The sequence below is a fragment of the Trachurus japonicus genome, chromosome 18 (genome assembly GCF_045865225.1).
Source record: "Trachurus japonicus isolate A0001 chromosome 18, Traja_1.0".
NCBI lineage: Eukaryota > Metazoa > Chordata > Actinopteri > Carangiformes > Carangidae > Trachurus > Trachurus japonicus.
In genome coordinates, this window is record NC_140924.1 from 15,496,967 (window position 1) to 15,522,940 (window position 25,974).

Consider the following 25,974-nt stretch of genomic DNA (forward strand, 5'->3'; position numbering starts at 1 on the left):
TTAGGATACACACCACTGTCACTGTTCTTCATTTAACCATCAGTAATGAGTTATTTTAACCCTCCATAATAAACCCTAGGAAGATGCTTTAGTGTTAAAAAAACTTACATTGATGCATGTTTTTTTGGTTTGGTCTCAGTTTTTAGTTTTTAATCTCACTGTTACAATTTACCCAAGGTTGTTGTAACAGTGGCACTCCTTGTATTTGACATGAAATAGTGAAAACTGTGATATAGTTTGAGAAGTTTAAGGCATTGCTATTTGTAGTGGACAAATGAGGGTATTCTGTGTCAAAATTTGAGAGCTCTACCATGGACACTTTGCAAGTTATGGGAGCTGAGTACGAGACAAAAAGTGTTACAATCATCCCCGGTCTCCCCTACTGTGAGAAAGAGTTACGTAGCAGGTGTGATTCAAGCAATCCTGCTCTAATGAAGAGATAACAAAAAGCACCTCAGCTTTCATAATACTAAAGGTGCATTTCCACTGCAGGAGTTCCTGGTGGGTGGGTGGGGGGGCCCCAGGGCCCACTGGGCTCTTGCGGCGATCATTTCGATCATTGGACAGTCTTTTTTTTTAACCGCTCTTGGTGTTGTTTTTTCGGGCAGTATAGAAGCTTTCAGATAAAGCTGGGTTTTAAAATTTCATTTTCAATCATTGTGTAATCGCGCAATCACGTATTTATCATACTTTTTTTTTTTTTTACCACTACTACTGCTACTACTCTCATACGTCTTTTACTGACTTATTCTCTTTTTTCGGCCGCAAACATGCTTTTTAAAAAAAACAACAACATTGGATTTAAAAATGTCGCTCATTTCGGGGCTTGTCTCTTGAGTTTGACCAATCAGCACAGAGTAAATCTCAAGCCCCCCCGGGAGTTTTTCGGGGCCGATCGGAGTACCTACCCCCAAGGTAGGGACTCCTTTCGGCCCCGTAAAAGTTCCTGTAAATGGCCCTTTAGGGGATGTTCCTGCAGTGGAGACACGCACCAACGACCCCGGCCCCATAAAATTATCCCGAAGTTCCTGCAGTGGAAATGCGCCTTTAAAGTCGCTTGTCAAAACTGAAAACTGATCTCATTCCAGCACATTTTGACTCTCTGAGTCAGAGCTACAAGGAAGTACAGTGTGTCCTCTTGTTGTGTTGATTTTGAGATCTGGACCCAAATGCAGACGACCAGACGCGGGTGTGAGACAAACAACCAGTTTATTGGGGCAGAGGCCAAAATGGAGGTAAGACGGAGTGGCAGGATCCTGGAGGCAGAATAGGAAACACAGGTAAGTATGTGTAATAGATATCACTGGTAAATAAAACAAGTTCCAATAGCACAGGCCGTTCTACCACAGTGACAAGACACAGTGACAACCTGGCAGTGAGCCCACAGGAAGCCAGCGCCTTTATACCATAGATACGTATATGCTGCGTAAATGTATAACGTAGACGCTGCATTCAGGCTCGTCAGGTGCGTCGACACGGGCGTCATCTTGGGCGGGACTTTCTGACCATAGGCATACGTCTGACAAGCAGTCAGACCCTTGTAGAACAAATTTCAGTATATGTATGCATGTGGGTGTGTGTATGAAAAAAAAATCTATGTTGTATCATGTCTGACATTCATAATAAACCAAATGACTTGAAAATTGGTTGAAAATTCAGTGAGTTATGGTGATTTTAATCGTTGATAGACCTCTGCCTCTGTTGACTAATGCACAGGACAGCAGCATCAGAGGCGGCATCTACGTGTATATACTGTATCTATGCTTTATACTGCTCCCAATGAAGATGATTGTGTAGCAGCCAGCAGCCATCTTGAGACCCACGCCCAGCCTCTGCCAGTTTAAGCATGATGTATAAGAGGGGGAAGATGATAAATGAATAAATAAGTTGAATATTTTGTTGCTGTTTTTTGTGACATACCTGCAGTCAGATGAGCAACTTTTCAGGTGTCACTGCGGTGTTGCATGATAAACTGACTCATCACCTCCTCTTTGACATCTTGGTGGGCGGAAACATCAGTCTTTATTGTTATGTCACAGCCAGAGACGATCCCTGTCTATACATCCCTATTGTCTTGTTTAATTGTTATTTAGCTGTCACATGTCCTAAAGATCAAACTAGGCTATATGTATTCAGAAACTATAGGTCACACGCCTGCACGACCAGCGGAGAAAATCAGATGCTCCCCGAACAACAAAAAACAAAAGAGCTTCCGGACGTATGATGGCAACCGGCTTCAATCAGCCTCTGAAACACAGCTAAATATTATATAAGTGTCCTCTAAGGTGACAGCAGCAAATATCATGTTGATATAAAGTGGGACTTTTACAACAACAACACACATTTTAGCCACAGCTCAAGACTTCACACAGCAAATTGTGGCAAAATTTCACATAAATGTTGAATAATGATAATAAAACTAAACACTGGGGTGTAATTGCTACGTAATACATTATCAACAGCACTTAATTGTGCATGGTTGGTCCATTGAACAGTTTGTCCTTTCTTGCTGTGAGGCAACAGTACAAATCTTTTTAGCACAGCACCGCTCAAGAGGTATGTAGATGTATACAGGGCAGCTCCGTGCAGGTGTGTCATTATGTTGTTATGTCATAAGGTTAAATGTCGACTCATCAAATATGTGTCCTGATCAGACTGGAGTGTAACTGAGTTCACAAACACCTGCTTCAGAGACACGGTGCTACTGCTGTGAGTTGATATTGTCACGTTAATGCACACGGTGCAGGCTCCTCACAGCATTAGCACTGTTGTGTTGTGTTGTGAATACAACACTGTTTGCACTTGTTAAAGTTGAAGGGATATTCCGGCTTAAGTTAAACCCATGGTCTAACGCACCGTGAGACCGAGTCCAACACGCCCTTGAGAGATCAAGTTGCCGACCGCAAACTCTTCTAGTTGTAGCGACTTCAGCCCAGGCAGCCAGGGGCGCATGGCGTCTGTCCGACTACCCATTTCTCCGACCATACATTTCTTTATTTTTGCGTCCATTAGTCCGACCTCCCATTTCTCCGACTTAAGTAGCCCTAGAACGGGTAGTCGGAGAAATGAGCTGTCGGACTTTTGGGCAGTCGGACTGATGTTGTATGCTCCCCGGCAGCCAGATAGCAAAAATAATGCTGTCTTTGTAGCCAAGAGCTAACTGCAGTCAGAGCAGCCACTCATAGCCACAAATAATGCTCAAAACAGCACCATACTTCGTCAACAGGCCGACGTATAGCCACTGCCTTACACAATGTCTGATAATGGAGATATAGCTATTCATGATATAGTAGTGCTGTATTATGCTCCTTTAGCTACTACCAGCCCGAACTCTGCTCCTGCTCCTGTTTCAAAGGCTCCTCCAAATGTCACATTCTTCACTGAATCAACAGAAACCACTAAACATGATTTTCCCCCTTCTTTTCTTGATTCCTTGAGGATTTTGAAATGAGATACAACATGTCGTGAAAGGTTACAAAGCACCACTGGGATGATCGTTTGTCAAGGTGTGTCGAAGGCTACATGTCGTAGAGCACTGACAGCAACACACACACACACGAAAGACTGAGCAGAGGGAGCTGCAGGAACTCTCTCTTTAAGTAGGTGATGTATTCATTGATCACTCACGCCACCTGCTGATAGCTTTGATTCACAGCAGCAAGTAAAGCAGCAAGTTGGATTTCAATGGACTCTGTATCTGACATCTGCACCTGCACTGATGAGCACAGCACAGACCTTTAAGATGTAGGACTAACACCTTGATGTTGTATAAAAGCTCCTTAGTTTTACACTTTGTGGATCCATATGGAGAAATGGGGTTCGTCAAAGTCAAAGTCAATTTTAATATCAATGCTGTCAAATGCAAAGGATGAGGACAGAATCAACACACTGTCTCCCAGAGTGTAAACAACTGTGAGACATCAAATCAAAAGTTGGCTAATAAAAGACAATTGAGCAATCAGAATAGAGAATTCCCTAAACCTCTTTTCTGATTGGCTTTTACTTGAGCCAATAAACATGTGGCAGACTTCTTTTTTTTTTTTTTCTTACCAAAGTTCTCCACAAATGTATCAATAAATATATCTAAAAGGAGGCTGAATGCTGCTTTATGTCCTGTTGATAGAAAACACAACTTGGCAAAAGCAAATAATAGTTTAATAAAATTTATTTACAAAACTATAAACAATTCTTTGACAAGTGAGACTCGCACAGACGTGACCTGTGCACAACGTTGTTTCCCTCCGTCACAAATAAGGATAAAAAAAATAAATCAAGGAAATGCAGGGCAATATACTGTAAAGGGGGGGAAAACTAACAACAACTATATAGAGCAATAGATTAAAGGGATAGTTCACCCAAAATTCAAATTTCACTCATTATCTACTCACCCTCATGTCGACTAAGAGCTGTGAGAAGTTTCAGAGTCCTCCGTGACTTCTCTGAGTTACGGGGGGGTCCGCGTAGCAGTATTTGTCCATGTAATGGTTGTGAATGGATACCAACTTTCTTCGTCCAAAAAGACACACCAAAAAACATCCAAATACCTCCATACTGCTCGTCTGTAATAGACTGTTCTGTATTGAAGCCCCGACATGAGAAATTGTTCCGCCGGGACAGGAAGAGCAGTGAACTGAGACACTGGGAGCTTCCGCTACAAACAAGCTTAAAATATAGACTTATTAATTTTTTTCATAACAATTTCTCATGTCGGGGCTTCAATACAAGAGGGTCATTACAGACGAGCAGTATGGAGGTATTTGGATGTTTTTTGGTGTGTCTTTTTGTACGAAGAAAGTTGGTATCCATTGACAACCATTATATGGACAAATACTGTTGCACGGACCCCCCCGTAACTCAGAGAAGGCACGGAGGACTCTGAAACTTCTCCCAGCTCTTAGTTGACATGAGGGTGAGGGTGAGTAGATAATCAGTGAAATTTGAATTTTGGGTGAACTATCCCTTTAATTACATCTTGGTCATAATGAGGTTTTTTTTTAGCTCATTTGTAAACCAAATCAAATTATGGTTCTCTTTTTAATAAACCATTCACTTATGAAATAATTAACTAGATGTGTTTTTAATATTTGAACTGTATTCACACCTTTTAAATGTTCAAAATGTGATTTCAATAACCCAAATGCAAAGAAATATCAACCAATAGTGCTTTTGTACACTCAAAATGCAGTAATTGTACCCACACTTGTACCAAACTATTTTTCACAGTTCACCCGTGATGATAATGATACCAGATAAAAGTCTAACCCAAGCGCTTGGATAATTTTCCCTTGAAGCGTTGGTGCACATGAAGTTTTATCCAGTTATGAGAAGAAGAGTTAACTTTGAGACCAGGACAGTCACAGTCTGTTTTAACACAGTCCCGTGCCTGTATCCTGCACTCGGTATCGTTCCAATGTCAAGTACTCACGTTCTAGTCTCTTTTTTATTAAACAGGAAAAGTTAACCTTTATCATTTTTTTTAAAGACCATAGAATATTTTTAAACAATATAATACATGAATTACAGAGTTAATATATGAACAATATTTATTTTAACAGGACTATTGCAAAAACATGAAAAACCAGAGGATTCTGGGAAATGAGGGAAGCAATATAAAGGGATAATCTGCATATTTTTAACATGACTAAGATTATAGAAACCCAGTAAATTAAAGAATGAATATTTATACACATTTTTAGAGAACCCTACATTTATTTTTTGATCCTAGAGGAAAATCAAGTGATCAAGGGAACGTAGAAAACACAAACAGCAACAACAAGATTGAAATTAAACAGTAGGGGGCGCTACAACACCTTCAAACACATTGTACACATGCAGAACTCTGGATCGACTGTATTTGAAAATGTTGAACCAACTTTCCTGGAAACTTTGTATTTGTACATTTATGTAATCAATATTCACCTGTATTTCCATGTTTTTCTTGTTTCTATCTTATTGATTTCTATGGGTTAGTGTTAGGGTTGGTATCGGTGAGGTATAGTAGGCTATGTTTTTGAGGGTTGTGGTTTAGCGTTCAAGGCTTATTGTAAGTTCAACTTTAGGTTTAAGACTTAGGGTTAGGTTCACTCTTAGGGTTGGACACTTAGGTTTAAGTTTAACCTCAGGGTTAAGACTTGGTTTTGGTTCAACCCTTGGATTAAGATTTGGGATTGGACGTTTAGGGTTAGGTTCAACCTTGGGGTTAACTGGGTTTAGCTTTAAGCAGTTTACCACTGATGGTATATTGGGCTGCAGTTTTCTGGCCATCCACAACCTTTAGGTCTCTGGGCTTTACTCAATCAGAAGAAAACTAATCATCATTGTACTTTGGAGTGGTCTTTCACTTAAACAAGTTGGAATTTGTTCATTTCTATACAATATACATGCGACTCAGGTACTGTCAGGACTGTTGTCAACGGTAAAACGTTAGGTCTCCAGTGTGATTTCATGTGTTAGTATTGAGAGCAGCAGCTCAGGATGTTTATGGTCATTATAATGACAAAACATGTCTGTGATAATGTCTGACAGCTGGTGCTTTGTCATTGTTGGGGTTTGTCTCTCCGAGTTTCCCACTCAAAGCGTCGCTCTCTCTTCTGTGAACTCAACCTCTACGGGACAGATCACCAATGGGGCGGTGTTCTTCCCGTTGTCATGGAGACAGGGGTTCAGGTACGGGTACAGAGGCTCGGTGAATTCGCACCTGCCGTACGTATAGATGTGAGTCTTCGCCTCGACGTTGTAGAAGGACACCGATCCGTCCTCGTAGTCCAGGAGGATGCCGACCTTCTGAGGGGTTTCCTCCAGCTGGAGGGCGATGGAGGGGCCGGCGCAGGCGTTCAGACTCCCTCCTTTACGCCTGCAGATCGCCCAGTAGCCACTTTCGGGACGCACGGTGATGGCCCCCTTTCTGTTAATGGACTCTTTGGCCACGCCCAGATCCCAGTCTGTTTTATCTCCAACCTGAAACACAAAGTGCAGAGGTCAAATCTAACAGACAAATCTGGATATCTGACATCTGATTCTCCTCTCGTGATCTCAAATGCACCATGTGGCGTTTAGGTGTTGATTAGGAGTTATGATTTTTGCAATGAGTATATTCTATCATAGCTTATTGGAATTTGTGACAATGTTTATGCCAAATATGCTTGTATGTTTACTTATATTTCCCACTGAAATGAAAATGTGGATGAGTAATTTCTTTAATCTTGAACTGAGACGCACTGATGGAGTTGGACAATGTGCATGTCTACCACAAGATGGTGTGAAAAGCTACTTGTATTTCCTCTGTTCTGCTTTGTTTACAACCAGTTCACACAATGAATGGCTGTAGCTGAGGGGTGTAGGCCTACATGTGCATGATTTCATATCTCATTAAATGTATTAAATCTAAATATCTGAGATCTGAGCCCCTACCTGAACGACCCAGTAGTGTTTCCCAGAGGTAAAACTTTGCTTCCCCAGAACGGAGACACAGGAATCGAACCTGCGGGGGTCGGGAAGGAGTGGGAATCTCCTCTTTTTGTTGCTGAGACTCACCTGTGGATTATCATTTGTTTTTATTACCAATACGTACTCACATTTTCACATCTAATAATTAAGAAACACTGAGCCTCAGATTCTGCGAGGTGTTGTCAGTCTGTAATCATTGTAATCACCCTTTTTCCATCAGAGGACAGAAGCAGCCAACCTGAAGCAGTCACAGGATCCAAGGTTATATCCACTGGAGACAGAAGAAGAGAGAGGAACACAGTGTAAAATGTTTATTATAGGAACGATTTAACTCCCAAAATTAAAATATTGGAATCCATCACTTGAACCAATGCCAAGTGACGTCCATAAAGAGTGTATGAACGCCAGAGTGAGCCAAAATGAGATGAGCACTGATGTGACACACTGTTGTAGTGAATGCTGAGTGCTCATGTCAATCACAGTGCACTGGCATTAGCTCCAGGTCTGTTATATAAGACATACCTGCGTATTCATTTGCCTTGCTCATTTCTGTAAGAGAAAACAATAAGAGCTGTTGTCAGCTGTTGAAATTGGAAATCTAAAGTAAGCACATGGCTGTCTAAAGCACATTAAAGGCTGTATGGATTATTAATTCTGTCAGATTTTATGTTAACTAATGCCGCACAGACTGACCCTCTGCAGACAGTTTCCTCTCAAGTTCATGGCAGGCGTCCACCAGCTTGGAAAAAGTTTTCCTCACCATCCCGATGAAGATGTCTGAGTGGAGCTGGACCTCGCACAAGTCCCTGCTGTACTGTGAAACACTCAGGGAGGGGACACTCTGAGCCAATAAGACACATTTACAGGGGTTAGCGATGAAGGTGATAGGTAAGGATAGTTACCCGCCCCTACATTCCACATTTGAAAAAACAGTAGTCAACCAGGCCCACAGGATTTTGAAAGATCCATCTCAGATCCTTTATCTGGAATATGAAATGCTACCTTCATGGCAACGCTACAGAGCGAGCAGTTATAGAACTAATCGGTATAAGCATTCATTCCTGCCTTCATCCATTGCTCTGCTTAACAAACCTGCTAAACACTAGCAGTCACCTGAGGTCCAGGTGTTCCTTCTAACTTTTTGTTTGTTTGTTCTTTTCACTCTATTTTACTTGCTATCCAATTCTGGATCATATGTGTTTTATATTAGGTATTTGGTTATTATCTGTGTGCTGTAAAATTATGTTTAAAGGGATAGTTCACCCTAGAATGATATTTCGCTCATTATCTACTCACCCTCATGTTGACTAAGGGCTGGAAGAATTTTCAGAGTCCACCGTCCCTTCTCTGAGTTACAGGGGGTCTTAGCGTAGCAGTGCATTTCAAGGCAACGGTTGTAAAGGGACACCAGAGCTCTTCGTAAAAAAACACACACAAAAAAACATCCAAATACCTCCATGATGCTCGTATGTAATGTCCGTCTTGTGCTGAAGCCCCAAATTGCGTAATTGTCCCGAAAAAAATTAAATAAGTCTATATTTTAAGCTTGTTTGTAGCGGAAGCTTGTCGAAGCTCCTCTTCCTGGTCCGTCCAAATCTCGCGTGATTCGCAGTAACCGCACTGACGCCGGCGCAAATCACGCGAGATTGTGCTTCAGCACAAGACGGACATTACATACGAGCATCATGGAGGTATTTGGATGTTTTTTTGTGTGTGTTTTTTTACGAAGAGCTCTGGTGTCCCTTTGCAACCGTTATATGGACATGCACTGCTACACCAAGACCCCCTGTAACTCAGAGAAGGGACGGTGGACTCTGAGAATTCTTCCAGCCCTTAGTCAACATGAGGGTGAGTAGATAATGAGCGAAATATCATTCTAGGGTGAACTATCCCTTTAAGGGTTGTTTGTTGTTTTATATTCATCATTTTAATTGATATATAAATTTCTTTGTTTAATAGATACATATTCTATTCCTTCGGCACCTTTAAATTGATGCTGATGGTGGAGTCCACACATACAAAATGGTGCAATTTAGACCCTGAGACTGTGGCAATATGCAATATATACAGTAGAAAGTGCAATAATTATTCATTACTTGTATGAACTATGAACTTAGTCGTACTGTATGTAAGTGATCTCTGTTGGTTGTGTGTGTGAGTATGTGAGTATGTGAAATGGTGCATGGTTTTAAAATCTGTTTTGCAGGATGTACAGCATTGATTGTCCAAGACAATTTTCCCTCCGGGGACATTAAAGTTTATTTTGATTTGATTTGATTGATTGATTGATTGATTGATTGGTTATTTATTTGTGTGCGTTCATTATCAACCGTGCCACGGTATCTATCCTGACCGACCTGCAGGATGTGAACGGGGTCCTCGATGTTGGCCAGGTATTGCAGTTTGCTCCGCCTCCTCTGCAGCTCCTCCGTCTCTTTCCTCAGCTGTTTGAGACACTCCTCCGCCCTCCTCTCCAACGCCTCCTGCTTCTGCTGGATCTTCTCCACCAGCAAAGCCTGGTTCCTCTCGATCTGACTGACGACCATGGTGAAGACCTGGGCGCTCGAGCATATCTCCCTGTCTTTCTCTGCCTGCAGATGTGCATCATTTTGTTAGAGGATACGTTATCACAGAAACAACTTCCATGACTACCATTAGCATGAACGGTTGTTTACTTTATTCCTTTACTGTCTCAAGCAGTTGGCGCAAATCTAGGGCATCATGCTAACAAGCGAGCTTTAGCCTGGTGGGCTAAGTGAGTGAAGTCTTGTCTTTTCAAGTAGGCTACTCCTCCTCAAAGGCACTATTATAACCTGTCAGACCTGTCAGAAAACTTCAAAATAGCTCCTTTAAATCTGAGTTTATCCCCTGTCGTGTTAGCAGTTCACTGCTCGTAGCTCTTCTTCATTTTATCAGTGTAATAGCAATTCAAGGTTTTCTTATGTTCTGTTCTGGAAAACTGCTGCTTCGCAAATGTAAAAAACAAACAAACCGAAACTTACTTTGCTTTGCTCCACTGAAATTTTGATCTCTTCAATCTTTATGAGTCTTGCTTCGATCATCTGTTGAATCTCAACTTCACTTTTCCCTATTTGACTCTGTAAAAAATAAAAAATAAAGGTGAAAGTATTAGCTTCAATTTTCAGTGCAGGTCATAAAATAAGCAATACATTATCTTTCATAATCATTAGCTGCTTCCACCAGGCTGTCAGGATGCCAAACTGATGTACGTGGATGATTTTATATATATTATATATTATTTTATAGAGCATTTAATTAATATCTATAGTATTTATTTTAGGTGAGAGATAAACTACTTTTCATTTTTTCTGTATGTCCTGGACTGGAAAATTGACAATAAAAAATTTTAAATCTTGAATTATCTGGTACAATTAAGAATGAAAGTAAGCCTATAGCTACATTAACTATACTTTTTCCTTTGTGGTTCGTAAAAGAAAATACAAAATAGTGTATGAACCTGAACATATAAAACAACGCTGTATGTATCGTGGATTATTAACCTTGATCCTCTTGCCCTCGTTCTCAATAGGGACGGTATAATGGTGTCTGTGCTCCTTCTCGGTGCATTTCACACACACGGGCATCTGGTCTTCCTTGCAGAAGAAATCCAGTAGCTTGTTGTGGTTTCTGCAGAGGTGACTGAAGGTGGCTGGATCTGTCAGCCGGTGCGTCATCATCACCAGGTCCTGCAGATGGGGAGTCAGGTGATTTTCACAGTACGACACCTGGCAGGTGAGGCACGACTTCACTGCTGCTGAGTTTTCTCTGTGGCAGATGTCGCAGGAAACGTCAGAGGTGAAAAGTGGTCTCGCGGCATGCCGTCTTGGGTTTGCTCGTTTCCGAATCCTTTTAAATGTAACACAGGTGTGGTCAATTTAAAGCATAGGCTACAGTAAATAAAAGGAAAAGACAAATATCAAAAGGTTAAAACTATGTCAACATACGATTTGAATCCTGCTGTGATTTCTTTTAAGCCGACGTTGATCCTGAGGTGCGGACGGATTTTGAAAGTCTCTTTGCAAAGTGGGCACTCCGGCTTTGGTTTCATCTCCCAGAAGTGTTTGATGCATTCCAGGCAGAAATTGTGCCCACATGGGATGGACGTAGGGTTTCTGAAGATATCCAGACAGATGCTGCACTGGAACTGCTCCTCAGACAACACGGTGGCCATGTTCCTATAGAGACATGACAACATGTTAGCAGGCATTTAAAACAACTGAGTGCAAACATTGTGGTATAGAAATGCATTTTTTTAATATCAGATTTTAACATGTTACTGAAATTCCTGATACAATCATAACCCCTAATCCCAACTCTTGTAACCTTATACACTGACATGTTTACTATAAAAACACAAAATGCGACTATATGCAGACAATGTTTTACTTTATATTTTGAGTCAAAATGAAATGCTGCACTTTAAATTCATACTTTGTCAAAACATGTCAGGCTGAATTTTGGGTCGAAGTACGAGTACTCCAATAATTTGTATAAATAAATAGTTTTTAATCATTACAGCTAAACAGGGAGCTTCAGTTTCATCAGAAAAACATAAAATGTTGCAACACAGGTGAGGAGCTAAAGAGTTTTTGTTAGTACAGAGTTGCACAAATTGAAGTTGGAGTGACAGAATGTTCTTTTGGTGCAGTTTCGATAATTACTCTCATTTTAGAGGGTTTGAATCTGACACAGGAATGCAGTCATGCTACATTTTCCTTTCTCATACATGGGTTTTATGGTTTTGTCTTTCTGATGCACGAGCTCAACAAAAGTGAAAAATACAATTATCAACATCTTTTACTTGTACTCTGAATTGGTTATAGTAATCTTCTATAGTCTTTTGTTTATTTAAAGGGTTAGGCATTTATACAATTTATAATATGTACCATCACCATATGCACAAAATAGAAAAGGAAATCCAACATTTCCTGAAGAGAGCAAGCATCTAAGCCAGTTTATATAAGATTCATTAAATAAAGGTTCAGTATAGCTCATGTCTTACCTGTGAGGGTGGAGGACAGAAGGTCCTTCACAGATGTGTTGACTGCAGCTGTATGACTCTGTTCAGAAGAGGCTCGTTCCTATGAAGACCCATTAATCAAAAGCCACCAACAGGCATTTCTGGTTTCACCTCTTCAGTTTAATTGCCCTTCATTGCAGCTGATGTTTAAGGCACCAATAGCCGAGTCTTTATGCTGATACTAGGAGGGGCTGTATGTGCACGATTAATTGTTGCAACAATCAAATGTTATCAACGTGGCTTCAATTGTAGGTCGTCTGGTGCAGGAAGCATTTGGATGTTTTCCAGGAGTGACATGTATAGAGTATGTCTTAAATATGTTGAATTATTAGATGTTATCCAGAAAATAAATAAATAACAGAAGACATATGAGTGAGTATAAACCACATGTATGACAAAATCATCTCGACTCAAAGGTAGAGCTTTCAGCTGCCTCTCATGCTCCAGATCAGAACCTGCAATAACTTTTTTTGTGTATGTCTCTTCCAACTCCTCAGGGAATTATCCATCTTATCAGCTGCTAAATGTTCCTCCATGTTCACCAGCAAGTTGCTAAGCACATCCAAAGTTTGCAAGTCAGTTTCAAAATCTGAGAAGCACTTCTGACAGTCTGGTGATGGATGAATTGCGATAATGAGCCGCCTGACAGCGCAGCCACACTCATTACAGGGCGGAGAACACAACAGAAGTGCTTTGTGACGTTTCATTGGAAATATGTCGTGGAACAGGACGTGCGGCAGGAAGTGGGACATGATCAGCAGCAGAGTTCACGTCCAATGTGAATTCAGATATGCATGTAATAGTTTGAACTAGAAAAATCACCTCGAATCATACAATGTGTACTGTACGCATTTAAACTTTGACTGCAGCTTATTTGCGTCGAGGATGGTGGATGAATGGTAGGTGTAACGTAAGTCTGGTGTCTAGAGGTTTTGTCTGGTCCACGTGCTTCCTCGTAAACAAGATCCAACCTGGAACTGGTTCAACCACTTCCTGTTGTAATCCCACAGGTCTTCTCAATATCAATATGTTTATACTATATTACACTTGAATGGATTCGAATGGACATCCCTTCAGCTTTGATTGTTTTTGTAGTTTTCTTTTCTTTTTTTTTTTCTTTTTTTTAACCAAACTATTAATTAAAAAAACAAACAAGTTTAAACAATCACCATTTCTTATGAAAGCAAACAAACCTTCAACTCTTTCATCGTACCCTATAGTTTCAGTGGCTTATCAGTAGCTGATCAGAACATGTTCATATAAGATAATTTATTGACATTTATTTGTAGAAAACATTTCTAATATACAGTATCTTGAGCCGCTTAAATAAAATACGTTTGCAAATCATGGCCCAGAAATACAATAAATACCAACTTATGTATCACCACTCATTCTGGACATGACATACAAAGAGTCACTGAATATAAATATTTAGGCATCTGGCTGGATCAAAAACTTACATATAAATATCATATCGACAACTTTGCAGTTAGATTAAAACAAAAACTTGGATATTTCTATAGAAACAAATCTAACTTTCCATTAATTTATAGAAAGCGTATAATAGAGGCCGTTTTGATGCCTGTTCTGGATTACGGTGATGTCATCTACAAGCATGCATCTGCTTCTATTCTTGCCTCACTCGACTCATTATACCACTCTGCTCTCAGATTTATCACCGGATCCACTTATTCTACCCATCACTGCATACTGTATAAGAAAGTAGGATGGGCTCCTTTATCAATCAGAAGAGACATACATTACTACCTTTTTATTTATAAAGCTTTAACTGGCTTCACACCAACATATCTTAGTAATTTATTGAACTGGCCATCTCAAATTTATCCAACTCGTTCAAATGATTATCTAACACTCCAGGTTCCTCGGACGGATTCAGCTTTCGGTAGAACTGCATTCAGTTTTTCTGCTGCTCATACCTGGAACTCTCTTCAACGATCTCTGAAAATGAATTCATTTGTTACCCCAGGCCAGTTTAAAAACATGATCATAAATATGCATACTTTTGAATGCAATTGTTTTAAAAAATCCTAAAAAATTGTTGATAATGTGTGATCGTATTGCTGTTGATGTATTTTTATGATCACTGTATTTGTTATATGATTGCTGTTGATTTGATGTGCTCTCGACGTCATTGGAAATGAGGGTTTACCCTCAATGGCTTTCGAGATCTAAATAAAGGTTAAAGAAAAAGAAAAGAATGGCCCATGCATTTGTCAAAATATCACTATTGCTCCGTATGTGTATTTGTTATTGAGGTTTGGTAGAGTAGAGTCTCAAGTCTTTGCTCTCAAGTCCAAGTAGAGTCTCAAGTCTTTGGCATCAAGTCCCAAGCGAGTCCAAGTCTTTTTTTTATTTGATCAAGCAAGTCTTAAGTCATCAAAATCGGGACTCGAGTCCAAGTCAAGTCTCAAGTCTCGAGTCCAAGTCCCCACCTCTGGACCCAGGTCTGTGAGGGTAAAACATCTCCGCACACACTGGGCTGTTTCAAACACTGTTAACAGATTCATCTGCGAGATGTGAGAGAGAAACTGTGAAACCACAGTTGGTGTTGGCACATCGGTCCTGTAATGAAAACATCACCTTCAGCAGACGAGCAGCGAGCAGACCGTCACCATGCAGGTCTAATAAAAATAAAATAAAAGATGTACAAGAAGAGATGGAAAAGAAGATGTATAAGAAGAAATAGAGCGAATTATCATGACACCAAGGACAATACAGGAGAGATCACTGTGCAGTTTTTTTTAAATTGGCTGTTATATTTTCTTCATATTATACTGCACTTAATTTAACAGAGATCAACAGCAGCTACCTTTTGTGGAATTAAAATAAAATTATTTAAAAAAAAAAAAAAAAAAAAAGTATTTAAAACTATGGTATTTGTTTGTCAATGTTCATATAAAGTGTAATTTTTTAAATGAGAAAAACTAGTGAATTATCCAAATTGATCCGTGATCTGTGAGAGGTAATAAAGACCATTGCATTAAATGCTGATGTAATTGTTATTAATAGAGTTAATGATGAGATATGAACAATGTTCATTAGGATTTAACATGATAATAAAACATCATTGCTGTCAATCCTGACAAATGAACACCACTTATCTTCTTCTTCTCACTTTGACAACACACTATAGCCACGAGTGGGATTCGTACCCTCGCCTCCCAAACCACAGTCAATGCCATCATCACCCACTGAGCTGTGACCAGGTCACTGATCTGTCTGTTAAGGTGATTTACCATTTGCTTTACACATTCTTGTTGCGTCTCTTCGCCTCCATGTGTCACTGTGTCTTCTGTTGCTTTCAACTGGTAACTGACAACACCGGCCGCTGTTCTTCAGTACCGATACTGCGGTCCCTTAGCCTACATAAAATTGAAATGTTCAGCTACTGATTACAGCGAATACTTCTAATATCTATTCATTTTAATAAAACAAGCCCTTCTTCTGCAGATCTTGTTGACGATGGCAACATACAAATACACACACAATCTTCTGTGAGCAAATGTTCTAGTTTTTATTCATTATAAGCCACAGACACCAGTTGATATAATGCCGACTGTTAACAGGAAACAATGACAACAATATCACACTGGAAGATAAACACCATATACGTACACTGAATGTTTTACCAACTACTTTTCAGGAAACAGTGAAAACATCTAATTTTTATGTGGTTAAAATGCAAAAATCTTGAGAGAACACACTCTGAAATTCGTAACTTTAATTATACATAGACATGTTTTATTGTCACAGTTATCTTTCATGCTCTAAAACTTTCCAACACATCATTAGAAATTCTTTAGTGATTCACATCTAAAGCTAAAATATATTCCACTAAATTTAAATATGTGTCACAACAATAAGTGGCAGTTTTACGGGCCAATAGGAATGCACTGTCGTCATCAAGGCGGGATGTTAAAGGTCCATCCTCTAGACTTCTTTGTGGAAGATTTTCAGGCCAGGCTTTTTTACCCACCCAATTCTGACGTCTTTCAAAAGCCCTCTCTCCTTCAACTTCTCCTTAATCTGAAAAACAAAAGTGTTAAAAAACAACGATGATGATGATGATGAAATAGAGCAAACTGAGAGAATAATGTAACTTTGCAGTATATCACAAAGTCCAAAGTAATTTTTATAACTGTATATGATTAAAACCCATACCAAATAAAGTCCAATTTCTATTTCACATTGGCTTTAATTTTAAGCTCCGCCTCTTTTTAAAAAATCTTTAGTGAACCTGATATTTTTCCAATAAGCTCTTTGGTCTTTAATTCCATGTCAATTATAATGTTTGCCAGGCTATGAAAAGACTTAAATTTCCAAATCAAATGAAGCTTAGCGAAAATTCAGACAGGAAGACTATCTCTTTAAGCACACCTCAAAGCCCTTTCCCTGTTTTCACGCTATCCTCTCGCTCCACCCTCATTCTCATAATTCAACCAATCACAGTCTGCCATCCTCTTTCTCGTCCACCAATCAGTCATTGGCGTCAAATTTAAAAGTTCTCTCTCTCTCTCCTGTCATCCAGCGTCATTTCAGCAAACTCTCAGCCCACCTCCACCCCGGCACCACCTCATCAAGATACAGACTGTCTTAATCTGGATCTTCAACCGAGAAGTTCCCTCATCAGGCGACTTCAAGCTTCCCTACCACCACCAGTGTCTAGGCCCGGGGGGATATAACTTCTTCAGATGCAAGCTTCTCATCCCCAGATCAGTTTACTCGGCTGGTCTACACCCCGTGGTCTAAGCGCCAAAGTATATTTTGTTCACAATAAATGTAATTTCATCTTCATCTTCAAACCTGGCTCTCTCGTCGTAAAATGGTCTATCCTGATTGAAATGCTGTTACCACTTGAGTTATGTTCCATCATACATTTGTTACAGGATGTTTGCATGTAAAAAAAATAAAAAAAATAATTAAAAATTAAAGCCGCAAGCGGCGATGACGGGCCCTCGCTCGCCCATGCGACCGCGGGGCCTGAGGCATGTCGGGGCTGCAATGCTTCGTTCATCCACCAGGTGGCGCTAAGCAGTTGTGGGTGGGTGCGTTCAGGGGCGGCCCCTCATCACTCATGTGAAGTTTGGAGTGAATCGGACAAAGCATGAAGGAATTATGAGCAGTTAAAGGTTCGTCCACCAGGGGGCAGTAATGGGATGCATGCAGGTGTGTTCAGGGTCAGTCCCTCATCACACATGTGAAGTTTCGTGGAAATCGGACAATGTTGATGTAAAATATGCCACTTCCTGTTTCCACTAGGGGGCAAATCATAGACTGTAAAAAGAATGGACGTAGCGTCCGTGACGTCACCCATTGGTTTTGGGGAGTCGTTTTTGTGACTCAAATATGGCGGCCTGGACAGCGCCATGTTGGATTGGCCGGCCGAGAACCCGCCCACTGGCCTCGAAGCAGCTGTCCACGGAGCTGCTCGGACCTGTCACTCAACGTTTCCGCGCCCTAATTGGCCAGAATTTTAACCTAATAACAGTAAAACTGTAGAGTTAAAAAAAAATTCACCCCCCTCAGAGTGTGTGCGGGCAGTGGCGGAGCTAGACTTTTATCCTTGGGGTGGCCAGGGGGTGGCCAAAGCTATTTCAGGGGGTCCACAGACTATGTCGATGAATTTGTTTCTCGAACAATCAATTGTAATCAGAGTCTCTAAATGTTGAAATACATTTAAGTACATACTGTATTACTCACACAGCCTACTCACAATCACACAGTTACTTGCTGAACACACAGTTACTCACAATCATACAGTTACTCACACAGTTACTCACTGAACACAGTTACTCACTGAACAGTTACTCACTCACACAGATAGTTACTCCCTCAACACAGTTACTCAGTTACTCCCTGAACACAGTTACTCACTGAACAGTTACTCACTCACACAGATAGTTACTCCCTCAACACAGTTACTCAGTTACTCCCTCAACACAGTTACTCACTTACACAGATATTTAGCCTACTCACTCAGTTACTCACACAGTTAGCCTACTCCCTGAACACAGTTACTCAGTTACTCACTGAACACAGTTACTCACTCACAGTTACTCACACAGTTAGCCTACTCCCTGAACACAGTTACTCAGTTACTCACTGAACACAGTTACTCACTCACAGTTACTCACACAGTTAGCCTACTCCCTGAACACAGTTACTCAGTTACTCACTGAACACAGTTACTCACTCACAGTTACTCACACAGTTAGCCTACTCCCTGAACACAGTTACTCAGTTACTCACAGAACACAGTTACTCACTCACAGTTACTCACACAGTTAGCCTACTCCCTGAACACAGTTACTCAGTTACTCACTGAACACAGTTACTCACAGTTACTCACACAGTTACTCCCTGAACACAGTTACTCAGTTACTCACAGAACACAGTTACTCACTCACAGTTACTCACACAGTTAGCCTACTCCCTGAACACAGTTACTCAGTTACTCACTGAACACAGTTACTCACTCACAGTTACTCACACAGTTACTCCCTGAACACAGTTACTCAGTTACTCACAGAACACAGTTACTCACTCACAGTTACTCACACAGTTAGCCTACTCCCTGAACACAGTTACTCAGTTACTCACTGAACACAGTTACTCACTCACAGTTACTCACACAGTTACTCCCTGAACACAGTTCTCACTTACAGTTACTCACTGAACACAGTTACTCACTCACAGTTAGTCACACAGTTAGCCTACTCCCTGAACACAGTTACTCAGTTACTCACTGAACACAGTTACTCACTCACAGTTACTCACACAGTTACTCCCTGAACACAGTTACTCAGTTACTCACTGAACACAGTTACTCACTCACAAAGTTAGTTACTCCCTGAACACAGTTCTCACTTACAGTTACTCACTGAACACAGTTACTCACACTCACACAGTTACTTACACATTTACTCCCTCAACACAGTTACTTACACAGTTAGGTTATAGGGTTAGGCGACAAAAGTGACTATAGGAGCCCCCCCCCCCCCCCCCCCCCCCCCCCCCCCCCCCCCTCGCCGCACCGTACCTCCGCACCTGACAACTACCGTTCTCAACCAGACCGGACCTGGCTCCAAGTTTGAGCAAATAAATGAGCAGAGACCAGACCAGGTCTGACCAGTGTTGACCCTGGACCCGATGCGGTCGGACCGCGGCAAAAATAAATAAATAAAAGAAAGCCTGTAGCCTATTTGTGTTCATTCATAGAGACGTGACAGGTGTGTCACAACAAGCTGTGATCAGCTGTGGTCATTGAATAGGCTACAGTAGCCTATAGGTCATTTCAATTTGCGCATCTGTGTTTTTATTCCTTTTTATTTTGTTTTATAACATTTAGGCGCATCGAGAGTGGGTGAGTGAGCGAGCGCGAGAGAAACAGCGGGTGCACCAGATGATTGCCAACCGACAAAAACTGAAATGAGACGGTTAAAGAGAAGAAAAACACAGAATATAGGCTACAATATATGTCCAAGAGACTTTGTCCCGAGGAAGGATCGGATGGTGGCCCAGGTTTAGTGATGAGGAAACTGTCCGCTGCGCATCTGTCGGCAGCTGCTCCAAACAGACACGTCACTAACTTTATTTTGAAGGGACAGACTAGATGTTGATTTTGTTAACAGTGAATTTGTTGCACCCAAACATTAAGTAGTAGAACAGACCCGGCTTGAGACCGGCTTTTATTTGCTGAAACCTGGAGACAGACCCGACCCAGTGCAACCGGCATCTCGAGACTCGCCTTTTTTTCTTTTCTTTTCTTTTTTTTTTTTGAGAATTGACAGCCTGGGCTACATATGACGGTCTGGGAGACGCTGTGCGCTACTGTAGGGGGGATGAGAAGGCTCGCGGTTCAAATGATGTAGACCTGATCTAAAGTAGGATATTACTGACCAGAGGGGGGGACAACACGTATCCCCACCGGGGATAATATGACCAGATGGATCCCCACCATCCCCCCCGGCAAATCGCACCCTGCCTATATTATTGACAATGTGATTTATATAACTTACCATTGACTCCGAGGTTGAATTAGTAGCCTAGGCTACCTACCGGTTCTTCTTGTTTCAGATCCAGTGTTATTTTGTGTCCTGTTATCTTCCCCAGGGGCTTTTCTTTTTAAAAACCCACAGCATGTTTATGAGGTGCAGCTGCGGTAAATTCTCAGCATTCAGTGTATTGTTGATTAATCTCTGATTAAAACCATGAGCGGCGTATCTCAGCTGGTAGAGAGCACGCACGCTGCAGCGACCCTGGGTTCGAGTCAACTCAGCAGCCCTCCCGCCCCCCAGTTCAAATTTTCTGCTGTGGCAATTCTTCTTCTTCTACTATTTAGGTGGATTACAAGTCATTGTGGTATATAGCGCCAACTACTGTACAGGAGGGACAGCAGTCAATAGGCTTCACCCATTTCAAAATGCAATTGCTCCTTTTAACATTACGTCCTGCGGTGCTGCGACATGTCAGTCATCTGGGGTGGCACCTGGGGGGTCCAATCAGATTTCAGGGGGGTCCAGTGCTACCCCGGCCTCCCCTCTAGCTCCGCCCCTGTGTGCGGGGGTAGAAACTATCGATTGAGACAAAAAAACGTTCTGACACCAGGCTTTTAACATGTTTACTGAGGATGTAAAGTCGGCGATTTTAACATGGGGGTCTATGGGGAATGCTCCCTTCTGACACCAGCCCCCAGAGGAATCCGAGGGGATTGCAGTTTTTTGAACGCGGAAGTGAGCTTCACTTCTCAGACCGACAACTGTCCCCTTGGGGCAAATGAGTGAGATCGCCTACCAGCATATGGAAACGTTGAGGTCGTGACCCTGGACCTGTGTACCAATTTTCATGTTGATACGAGTTCAATAAAGCCATCCAAAGGGCAAACGTATTGTCATGGCGAGGAATGGTCACCGCGTCGCCACACGGACGCCATTACTCGTAGCTTCACAGCGTTCATAATGTAGCTTCACCAACTGGTTCTGCATGTTTTAGAAGTGGAATGAAGTTGATGGGGCAAAGTATGTACATTTTCCAAATTTTAGTCCACTTCCTGTTACCACCGGGGGGCGCTATGAGTTACGTGGGAAGTTAATATATCGGGACGTTCAGGGCGGAGCCATCATCATGTCCAGCAAGTTTGAAGTTGATTGGATGAAGTATGTGGGCGTGAGAGCCACTCGTATGGACATGGCGAGCACGCCAAAGTGAATTGAGCGCTGGCAGCCACGCCCTTTGACCTACGGACTCACGGAGCACAAGATAAGCTCAGCTAGGTCTGGAGATGTGGTGTACCTAATTTGAACTTGATCGGGCGAACGCTCTGGGAGGAGTTAATTTTAGGCGGGAAAAATCAAAACCAAAATGGCCGACTTCCTGTTGTGTTGAGGTCATGAGGTCAAGAGGATTTTTTGTATATCTGGGTATAATACATATGTGTACCGAATTTTGTGTGTGTATGACAAAGTAAGACGATGGCGATGCCATTGACACGTGTTTGTAGGGGGCGCTATTCAGCCATTTGGCCACGCCCATTTCCAACGACTTTAAAATATCAAATTTTTCGCGAGGCCTGATGTGCATGCCAAAATTCACGCGTTTTGGGGCATGTTGAGGCCCCCAAAAATGCGATTTTAGGGAGAATATAATAATAAACATAGCAATTACAATAGGGCTTTCGCTGGGCGACTTGCAGTCGCCGCTCGGGCCCTAAAAAGCTTTCAAACTGTCATGCACTCAGGATTGTCTAGATAGAAACTTTAATATGTGATGACAATTACCATATTCAAGATGGCGTCCTTCACCTTGCGGTCATTCAGGTCGATGGTGGTTTGCAGTGCTGTCAGTTTTACTCTAAACACTTGTTTCTTGTCTGGTAATGAAACAAAAAACAAATAAACAAAAAAATAACACTCATCTCACATTAATAAGTAGGTTAGGGTTCTTCACTTTAGAAACATATTCAATGTGATGTTGTTCCAAGATGAAAGTAACTCACTGCTTTGGCACATGAAATGCATTGTGGTGTTACAGTTCTTCTCCACCCACGTTCCTTGGGGAACATTCATGAAGACACAGTTGCGTGAACCTGAACCCTGTGGATGTCCGTCTGCCCAGCTCCTGAAATTTGAAGTACCGTGACTCCACCTCCAGGTGAGTCTGTTCAGGCCGATCCAAACCCAGTCGTGTGGTTGTATCACCTGCTGGACCATGTCGTTCTCAGCTTGGTTCGTCACAATGGCCAGGTCTGTGTAGTTTGCTCTGCAGTATGCCAGAGCTTGGTTCCTATTCAAGATTTCTTTTATAAAGACGTAGTTCCCGTTGGCTGACGAGCCTGAAAGAATTTTAAAAGTTGATAGTTGATGTAATTCCTTACACATTAACCTGGTGGTTAGATTTAACCATTTCAACTCATTGATATTCTTCAAGGAGAAAACAAAATAAAACAAAAAAACCCAGTTAATTTACAATTTTCATATGATCTAGGAAAAGTACTTTACTGTGTTTTGCAAATTGAATTCTTTCATCTGAACTGGGATTGATCCTATAATAGAAAACCAAAGTAAATAACTTTAAAATGTTACTCACCATCGATGGTCCCATTGAAGCAGACAAACATGAGTCGTGTATCGCAGGGTGAATCGATCCATTTTCCGTACTGGTAATAAACACAGCTGTGTTGATGTATTCTGCTATTGGGTTCACCTGCTTTCCAACTGCTATAGCCCATCTTGTGGTTGTCCATGGTCCATCGCCAGTCCCATACATCATGTAGGCCGATCCACACCGTTCCATTGAATCCACTACCAGCAGCCGCCTTCAGCCGCCTCATGTCTTCATGGTTGTTTATCTTGGCCAATTCAGTGTACTTGTTCCTGCAGTAGTTTCGCGCCTCGTGCCATGTCTTTCCTTGATTGACATAGTAGTAGTTGTGAAGGCATGAGCACAGGCCTGCAAGCAGAGAGAGCACATCCTGAATAAGGGAGTGGCTCATTTGCTTTGTTCCGATTCACAGGCTAAAACAATTGCAATTGTTGCATTTTTTCTTTTGGGACGTTTTTTTCCCCTGATGGTAACAGTCCCCAGCGGTCAAAAGTTGTAAACAAATGCCATGTACGAACCAACTGTTCTCTCATTTGTCAGATATTTACCTGGGAAAAACAAAAACCATGGGACGCCAGCAGCGTGGTTGGCTATAGTTTTTTTTGAGGCATTTGTGTCAGCTGCTGAGTCAATTACAGTACATTCTCACTGCGAATGGACCGCTCCAGGGCTCGAATGGAAGGGAACCGAGACCACCCCTTCTTAGCGATCTCGGACCGCTTGTTTCATCAGAGTCAGAGTGCGATCGAACCGATCTTTAGAGTTAAACGCTCCCTGTTTCGGAAGAACTGTTCCCGGTACCTCCCTGAGTTTTAATAAATCTTTTGTGTCTGCATCTTTTGGTCCAGTTTCTTACAAATGTGGCAACAAAGTTTGTAATTTCCCTATGAGCCTGACAAAACCACAGCTGTGTCTCAATTCAGTAGATGCATCTTTTGGAGTCCTTTGTAGGTATGGTGGCCTTCTTCATGGCTGTCAGGCAGCTGGTGTTGCTTATAGCACATCTCTTGGTCTCAGTAGTTGAAATTTTCAGCTGTCCAATGGAGTTAAAACCCAAAACGTTTAAGTGTTAACCTCAGGTTCTCTTGTTGTTGTCTACTCTTTTCCACTGTAACACCATCCATCTTCCAACACAGCCTCTGCAGGATGTGGCCCATGGACAACTAAAACTAGTTCACTCTGGACTTAGTGTCACTCCCCTCTGGTTGTTTCTCTAGTACTCAGACTTACATCACTCTGCACCCAGAGTCATATGAAGTATCTAAACAGGTTGTCTTTGAATGCAAGTGAATGGTTGTGCCAAATTATTGGTATATGGTGCCTATGAGAATGGGACAGACGACAACAGACCACCTGAAAACAACCTGGTTCTGGATGATGCAAAGGCATCAGAAACATTTTTCTTTTTGTTAAGGTTTATGAATGGAGTGTATTTCCAACCTGCTTATTTTATGCAGTTTTTAAAATGTCCTAATTAATAATAATAAATAAAATCCCAGAAATTATTTTGTTACTTATTTAAAGTTGAATGAAACATGTTCAGCTGAGGTGGGAGAGTGGAGGCGTCAATAAAACAGACACAGACAGTAACTTTGTGAAAAAAAACATGATTTAAACGAAATATTTGACTCTCCTGATTTGGATCGACAGCAGTCAGACTGATGTTCAGCTCTGAACATTTCCAACAGGATGACTCATTTTGTTAAAACATCAGCGCTCCACGTTGGCCTGGACAGCCAACCACTTCACATAAGTATAAGTTAAAATAAAAACACGACACAAATGTAAAGAACTGACCTGATAAAAGGAGCACACACACCACGGCCTTCCTGACGCCTGTAGATGAGAAGACATTCTTCAAACAACTGTACGACAAATAATTGACTCAAAGAATAACTAGACATGTTTATTAAATCTTTTGAATGAATGATATACTTCGATATATTTCTCAAGGTGAAAATATTTCTTACCTGAACACGCTGGACTGCACATTGGTGACATATCTCAACTTTCTGACTCTCTGAGGCAAGAAGAAATCCTTATCTCTCTGTACCGGCTTCCTCTTGCATTCTCTTTTTATTGCAAATTCAATCCTTTTCATGCAAAGCACCCATCATCTCCAACCCAAAACTACAGTCACATGATCTCCTTTTGCCTCCACCTGAGACGCTAAGATTGTGTCCGCCCTCCTGTTTCAGCAGATTCAGGAAAATGGGTTCTGATTTGAACTTTTCTCAGACTCCTAGAGTTAATTATAAATAGTACGTTTTCATTTCAGTGTGATCAATGTTTCTATCTCTCAGTCGCCACATAGGTTTTTATGCATGGGACAAATTTCAATGTGTCATTGAACCACACTTGTGGAAAATGCTGTGGTATCACATCGGGACTCGTGCATGGTCACGGATGGTTTGGTTTTACTGGTGTGGGGATTATGTTGTGTCTGATGTATGCAAAGCAGATGTAAAACCACTTGGCCTCATCTCATGCAAAGAATGTGCTAGTGTTCAAGTTTGGGATGACAGAATATACATTTATGATCAATAATACAATTTATTTGCAGTTTTAATTTGAACAAAGTTGTAAGAATGCAGAAATGTGCAAAGCATATTAAATTAATCAAACTTAATTAATCTTGTTCTGATTTTGTAATGGATTAAATGAATGGGCGTTAAGGTCATCCACAGTCTCATCTGTGTTGAGGTTTCGTGTAACAAAAGCACTTTGGTTAAGGTGAGGGAAAGATGGTGGTTTTGGGTAAATGTAAATAAACACATTGTGTCTCACATCAGCCTGAACTTGTTCTGACTGGGACCTGACTGCAGACTACATAAAAGTTTACTTATGCTGTGGTAATTATTGTAAAA

The 25,974-nt window shown here is 41.3% G+C and overlaps 3 protein-coding genes across 3 annotated transcripts in view; all 3 read right to left on the reverse strand.

The window, feature by feature from the left end:
* LOC146968937 (complement C1q-like protein 2) overlaps positions 1-25,974 on the reverse strand; it is a 42,981-nt gene that overhangs the window by 6,717 nt on the left and 10,290 nt on the right. The window lies entirely within an intron of this gene.
* LOC146968938 (E3 ubiquitin-protein ligase TRIM21-like) lies at positions 6,342-11,647 on the reverse strand. Its single transcript, XM_085758901.1, has 9 exons — positions 11,412-11,647; positions 10,968-11,313; positions 10,449-10,544; positions 9,804-10,037; positions 8,140-8,287; positions 7,969-7,995; positions 7,653-7,717; positions 7,411-7,533; positions 6,342-6,957 (listed from the first exon to the last, which is right to left on the reverse strand). Exons 1-9 carry the CDS (start codon positions 11,636-11,638, stop codon positions 6,571-6,573), a joined length of 1,653 nt encoding a protein of 550 aa, XP_085615027.1. The 5' UTR covers positions 11,639-11,647; the 3' UTR covers positions 6,342-6,570.
* On the reverse strand, positions 16,439-25,208 carry LOC146968939 (macrophage mannose receptor 1-like). The gene is made up of 6 exons (XM_085759327.1): positions 25,078-25,208; positions 24,905-24,972; positions 23,093-23,455; positions 22,536-22,838; positions 22,285-22,376; positions 16,439-16,534 (listed from the first exon to the last, which is right to left on the reverse strand). Exons 1-6 carry the CDS (start codon positions 25,206-25,208, stop codon positions 16,439-16,441), a joined length of 1,053 nt encoding a protein of 350 aa, XP_085615453.1.